General features: G+C 42.8%; 1 protein-coding gene across 2 annotated transcripts in view; it reads left to right on the top strand.

Annotated features, from left to right (window-relative positions):
* The first annotated feature begins 702 nt into the window (after positions 1-702).
* Positions 703-7,163, top strand: part of LOC118386196 (glycogen synthase kinase-3 beta) — a 38,330-nt gene continuing 31,869 nt past the window's right edge. The window contains exon 1 of one of the 2 annotated variants that reach the window (XM_035773722.2): positions 703-1,592. In XM_035773722.2, the coding sequence (XP_035629615.1) occupies positions 1,505-1,592 (88 nt within the window). In that variant the 5' untranslated portion in view covers positions 703-1,504. The remainder of the gene's footprint in view (positions 1,593-7,163) is intronic. The other variant, XM_035773723.2, reaches the window with a different exon arrangement.

The following is a 7,163-nucleotide window of genomic DNA, read 5'->3' as shown; positions in this document are numbered from 1 at the left end:
CAAAAACGGGGAGGAAGGAGTGCCCTTCTCAAATCCAACAGTAATCTGCACCTGCTCCATCATTTTGTCAACAATGCAGCATGGTGCATCCTCCAGAAACATAAAACATGTGTTTTCCATCAAATAATGTTCGCATTTTCTATCTAGTTTTCATTGGGAAGGAAGATAAAGCGCTTTTATCAAAAGCATGGGAAAAGCATGGGAAAACACAAAATCCTACTCATTACTTTGCTTGTGCTTCAGCACTTTTGTTTTGACCCGAATTCGCTGTTCGCTCACGCCCGGGAGGCAGCCCGGTTACCAATAAAATACAATCAACTTTTAACGGTGCACATATCTCGGGCGTCTGAGTGAGATTAATCGAATCCCCGCATTGCAACATTGCTACGGGTGCACTGTCGGTAGCAGCTGTTCAGCCATTGGTGCAACTAGTGTGTCCCTGAGTTGGATTGGCTAAGACTGCTATCAATCCCTCTGATTACCCTGCCCATTTCCCCAGTGCCCATAACGCACGGACACGAGCCTCTGAACACCAGGGGCGGTGTAAGGGACATTATGCCATGTGTTTTACAAGAACAGCATCCTTATTGGTCTACAGTACGGGCTATCGGCCCATCGCCAAGGGATACGCTTCGGATTGGCTGAATCGGCTACCCCAGATTCACCCTTGCGCGTGCACAATTCTCAGATTCTCTACAGTGGTTTATTTGCGTAACCCTGTCGCCACGCGCATCTACACATAAAACCAAGGCTCACAATTTGCGCAAATAGCGTTACAAAGGTCCGTAGTGACAAAGACAGCGAGCTGAGGAGGAAGGAATAAAGAAGAATTTCAGGCTTGGACTGCCACTTCCCGAAGAACGAAACGCACAGAGTTTCTTCAAGACCCGTATTTGGACGTCGCGGTGTATGGAGTTCGGACAAATTTGAAGGGCCGTAGAAATCGTTCACGTTTTGATTGGGCAACTGGCAGATTTTTCCGTTTGAATCGTCCGTAGGGTAGGAGAGCGAGCAGCCATGGCGGTCGGGTCATTGAGTCTTCACATCGGAATATAAAGAGGAACTGCATGGCCCTGCATCTATAGGAATATACAGCAACCATTCCCCATGTCTGACCGTCTCACTTTTGTCATTTTGTGTTCAACCGTGACCACGTTAGAGAAATCAAACCAGCAGTGCAGTGGGTTTATTCGGAGGCCAGCTTCATGATTATTTTATTTGGAAGACGTGTCTCCAAGGCCTAGCAACTGAAGGAAAACGAGGGCTCAAAGGGAAATAGGATGCTTTGAATTACTGTTAGTGGACGAAAAAGGGTGATTGATAGACTAAATAACGGCTGTCAAGGCTCGTGGACAGAGGAGTTGATTTAAAAAAATCATATTGTGAATAATCAAACATTCATATTAAGGAACTGTTATTTTTTGGATGCAAAGGTTTAGAAAGATAAACCTACCAAGACATCTACACTCACGTAGTCTACAGTATTTGATTCGGGGATTGGATCATGTCTGGTCGGCCCAGAACCACCTCCTTCGCAGAGAGCTGCAAACCAGTGCCGCAGCCCTCGGCTTTTGGCTCTATGAAAGTCAGCAGTAAGTCTACCATTTTTAATCATCCAACTAAGTTTCCAGCCTTTTGAATAAGACCAATTGAAACTAACCTAGCAGTCTCATTGTTAAGCACATTGACTCGATGCTAGGTCTGAAAGGACAGGCAGGCAGGCTTTTCCTTCTGTGTGTCCTTGCTGAGATTCTCAGGCATAGAGTGACACCCTGGTTTCTGTGGGGAGGGATCACTGTGATGTGGGGGAGAGGGGCAGGGCTGGCAGTCACCCACACCAGCATTGTGGCAAGTGGGTCAATCTGATTTGCCTCATCATTTGCAGATTTTTCAAAGTGTCTAGTCCATCAGATCACCAGATTTATGCTAACCGATTACTGATCTCTCCAGATCGACCCAGCGCCAGGATAAAGTGACTGAGGGTGCAGTTGAATTTGCAAGGGCGTTTCTAGGATTTGAAGATATTTGGGGCTTAGCCCAAAGCCAGTAGGGGGTTCCGGGGGCAATCTCCCCCGTCAAAAAAATTAAAGGGAATTTCATCAGTAAAATGCATGAATGTGGTGCACTTTGAGATTAACATTGGGAAGAGAAATTACAACAATGAGAGAAGATATTTTTCAGGTAACTTGCACCTGCCACAGCAGACACTGCCAGTACTCATTTATGATAGCTTCTGTGGATCTCTCTTCTCTGGAACACATACAGTGTATTACCAAAACCCACTCAACAACTTCAAACAGACTCTGACCTGTCCCTCTGAGCCAAACTGATTAAATAATCCCACCATACCCAAACACCTTCTCTCACACACACTGTGCAGTAATTAGAATCCATAGAGCAGATTTAAGTAACGGTCTACTGTGTGCTCACCCCATCCTCTGTCTCTCTCATCACTTTCTCTGTGTTGTCTGTTGCTGTCTCTTGTCTACCCTCCTCTCTCATCTTGACCTTGTAAAAGTAAATAATTGTTTTAATAGTAATTTCACAGGCTTTTTCACCTCAAATTCTTTGTAATCCATGTTTTATATTTTATATTTTCACCTGTTATAAATTGTACAAATAAATACAACTCATTTTGAATATTTAGAGCAGCTTGAAGTGATAGTCTGTGTCCCGTTCACTCTTCATCTGACCCCCCACTTTTTCTGTGTCTTGGCTGTTGTTGTTTCAGGTTCTTGTTTGCTACTGTCTCCTTTGTCTATCCTCTTGTTTGTTATGGCCTGTTCTGTTCTTCTGGAGTTCCTCCATCATCCTATTCATCTGTTGCGGTCTCTGTCATGTCTGGTGTCTCTCTATCTACTCTTCTGTTGCTGTGTCTGTGTCTTGTATCTCTTTAGCTTTGCAATCCTAAATGTTCAAGGGGATACTGGGGTAGCTTAACTTGTTTTGGGCCTGTGTCTGGGTCACCTAAATCATCCTCTTCCCTACCAGTTGCACCTGGCTGATTTTTATTTATTTCACCTTTCTTTAACTCTTCTTATGGCTGCCATCCCGTTAACGGGATAATTGTCATCAACAACCGCTGAATTGCATAGCACCACATTCAAATAATATTACTAAAAATATTTATATTCATGAAATCACAAGTGCAATATAGCAAAACACAGATTAGCCTTTTGTTATTCCACCTGTCGTGTCAAATTTTGAAAATATGCTTTAAAGCGAAAGCAATCCAAGCGTTTGTAAGTTTATCGATCGCTCGACAAAACATTATGTACACCTAGCATCAAGTAGCTTGGTCAGGAAAATCAGAAAAGCAATCAAATTAGTCGTTTACCTTTGATCTTCAGATGTTTCCACTCACGGGACTCCCAGTTACACAATAAATGTTCCTTTTGTTCCATAAAGATTATTTTTATATCCAAAATACCTCTGTTTGTTTGGCGTGTTATATTCAGAAATCCACAGGAAAGAGCGGTCACGACAACGCAGACAAATTCCAAATAGTATCCGTAATGTCCACAGAAACATGTCAAATGTTTTTTATAATCAATCCTCAGGTTGTTTTTAAAATATATAATCGATAATATATCAACCGCAACTGTCTTTTTCAGTCGTAGAGGGAAAAGCAATGGCTGCCCAAACTCTGTTACGCATACAAAACGCTGCTGGCACCCGCCCATACAATGACGCGATGTTATCTTTCTCGCTCATTTTTCAAAATAAAATCCTGAAACTATGTCTAAAGACTGACACCTTGAGGAAGCGATAGGAAAAGGAATCTGGTTGATATCCCTTTAAATGGAGTAAAGGCAGGCTATGGAACATGGAGTTTTCAAAATAGAAGCTACTTCTAGGTTTGATTTTCCTCAGGGTTTTGCCTGGAATATCAGTTCTGTTATACTCACAGACAATATTTTGACAGTTTTGGAAACTTTATATATTTATATATATTTTCCTTTATTTAATCTTTATTTAACTTGGCAAGTCAGTTAAGAACACATTCTTATTTTCAATGACGGCCTAGAAACGGTGGGTTAACTGCCTCGTCCATGGGCAGAACGACAGATTTTCACCTTGTCAGCTTACAGTTAACTAGTCCAACGCAATAAAGACCTGCCTCTCTCTTGTTGCACTCCACAAGGAGACTGCCTGTTACGCAGTAAGCCAATGTAAGTTGCTAGCATTAAACTTCTCTTTATAAAAAACAATCAATCATAATCACTAGTTAACTACACATGGTTGATGATATTACTACATATTATCTAGCGTGTCCTGCGTTGCATATAATCTGACTGAGCATACAAGTATTTAAGTATCTGACTGAGCGGTGGTAGGCAGAAGCAGGTGCGTAAACATTCATTCAAACAGCACTCTCGTGCGTTTTTCCAGCAGCTCTTCATTGTGCGTCAAGCATTGCGCTGTTTATGACTTCAAGCCTATCAACTCCCGAGATGAGGCTGGTGTAACCGAAGTGAAATGGCTGGCTAGTTAGCGCGCGCTAATAGCGTTTCAAACTTCACTCGCTCTGAGCCTTGGGGTGGTTGTTTCCCTTGCTCTGCATGGGTAATGATGCTTCGATGTGGTGGCTGTTGTCGTTGTGTTGCTGGTTCGAGCCCAGGGAGGAGCGAGGAGAGGGACGGAAGCTATACAGTTACACTAGTGACCATAAGAATATCCAATAGTCAACGGTTAATTATATACAAATGGTATAGAGGGAAATAGTCCTATAATTCTTATAATAACTACAACCTAAAACCTCTTACCTGGGAATATTGAAAACTCATGTTAAAAGGAACCACCAGCTTTCTTATGTTCTCATGTTCTGAGCAAGGAACTGAAACGTTAGCTTTCTTACATAGCACATATTGCACTTTTACTTTCTTCTCCAACACTTTGTTTTTGCATTATTTAAACCAAATTGAACATATTTCATTATTTACTTGAGGCTAAATTGATTTTTTTGATGTATTATATTAAGTCAGAATAAGTGTTCATTCATTATTGTTGTAATTGTCATTATTACAAATACATAAAAATGTAAAAAAATAATCGGCCAATTAATCGTTATTGGCTTTTTTGGTCCTCCAATAATCGGTATCGGCGTTGAAAAATCATAATAGGTCGACCTCTAATCCAGACACCTAGGTATTTGTAGTTGTCCACATATTCTATGTCAGAACCGTCCAGAGTTGTGATGCTAGTCGGGCGGGCGGGTGCGATCGGTTGAAAAGCATGCATTTAGTTTTACTAGCGTTCCAAAGCAGTTGTAGACCACGTAAGGAGTGTTGTATGGCATTGAAGCACATTTGGAGGTTTAACACAGTGTCCAAAGAAGGGCCAGATGTATACAGAATGGTGTCGTCTACGTAGAGGCGGCTCAGGGAATCACCTGCAGCAAGAGCGACATTGTTGATATATACAGAGAAAAGAGTCGGCCTGAGAATTTAACCCTGTGGCACCCCCATAGAGACTGCCAGTGGTCCGGACAACAGGCCCTCCGATTTGACACACTGAACTCTATCCGAGAAGTAGCTGGTGAACCAGGCGATGTAGTCATTTGAGAAACCAAGGCAGTTGAGACTGCCAGTAAGAATATGGTGATTGATAGAGTCGAAGTCCTTGGCCAGGTCGATGAAGACGGCTGCACAGTACTGTCTTTTATCGATAGTGGTTATGATATTGTTTTTTTATTTTTATCTTTATTTTTTTACCTTTATTTAACCAGGCAAGTCAGTTAAGAACAGATTCTTATTTTCAATGACGGCCTGGGAACAGTGGGTTAACTGCCTGTTCAGGGGCAGAACGACAGATTTGTACCTTGTCAGCTCGGGGGTTTGAACTCGCAACCTTCCGGTTACTAGTCCAACGCTCTAACCACTAGGCTACGCTACCTTGAGCGTGGCTGAGGTGCACCCGTGACCAGCTCGGAAACCAGATTGCACAGCAGAGAAGGTACGGTGGGATTTGAAATGGTCAGTGATCTGTTTGTTAACTTGGCTTTCAAAGACTTTAGAAAGTTAGGGCAGGATGGATATAGGTACAGTTTGGGTCTAGAATGTCACCCCCTTTGAAGAGGGGAATGACCGATGCAGCTTTCCAATCTTTAAAAGATCTCAGACGATACTAAAGAGAGTTTGAACAGACTAGTAATAGGGGTTGCAACAATGGCGGCGGATACTTTTCGAAAGAGGGGGTTCAGATTGTCAAGCACAGCTGATTTGTATGGGCCCAGGTTTTGCAGCTCTTTCAGAACATCTGCTATTTGGGTGAAGGAGAAGATGGGGAGGCTTGGGCAAGTAGCTGCGGGGGGTTGTTTGGGGTAGCCAGGAGGAAAGTATGGCCAGCCGTAGAGAAATGCTTCTTGAAATTCTCGATTATCGTGGATTAATTGGTGGTGACAGTGTTTCATAGCCTCAGTGCAGTGGGCAGCTGGGAGGAGGTGCTCTTATTCTCAATGGACTTTAGTGTCCCAAACCTTTTTGGAGTTAGAGCTACAGGATGCAAATTTCTGTTTGAAAAAGTTAGCCTTTGCTTTCCTAACTGACTGCGTGTATTGGTTCCTGACTTCCCTGAAAAGTTTAATATCGCGGGGACTATTCGATGCTAGTGCATTCCGCCACAGGATGTTTTTGTGCTGTTCAAGGGCAGTCAGGTCTGGAGTGAACCAAGGGCTATATCTGTTCTTAGTGCTACATTTTTTTGAAAGAGGCATGCTTATTTAAGATGGTGAGGAAATTACTTTTAAAGAACGACAAGGCATCCTTTACTGACGGGATGAGGTCTATATCCTTCCAGGATACCCGGGCCAGGTTGATTAGAAAGGCCTGCTCGCAGAAGTGTTTTAGGGAGCGTTAGACAATGATGAGGAGTGTTTGTTTGACCGCGGACCCATAGCGGATGCAGGCAATGAGGCAGTGATCGCTGAGATTCGGATTGAAAACAGCAGGTATATTTGGAGGGCAAGTTGGTTAGGATAATATCTATGAGGGTGCCCATGTTTAAGGATTTAGGGTTGTACCTGGTGGGTTCCTTGATAATTTGTGTGAGATTGAGGGCATCTAGTTTAGATTGTTGGACTGCCAGGGTGTTAACCATACCCCAGTTTAGGTCACCTAACAGAACGAACTCTGAAGATAGATGGGGGGAAATCAATTCACATA

Source organism: Oncorhynchus keta, chromosome 7, assembly GCF_023373465.1.
Source record: "Oncorhynchus keta strain PuntledgeMale-10-30-2019 chromosome 7, Oket_V2, whole genome shotgun sequence".
NCBI classification, from domain to species: domain Eukaryota; kingdom Metazoa; phylum Chordata; class Actinopteri; order Salmoniformes; family Salmonidae; genus Oncorhynchus; species Oncorhynchus keta.
Note: the sequence above shows the minus strand (reverse complement) of the source record. Positions and strands in the feature narration are given on the sequence as shown.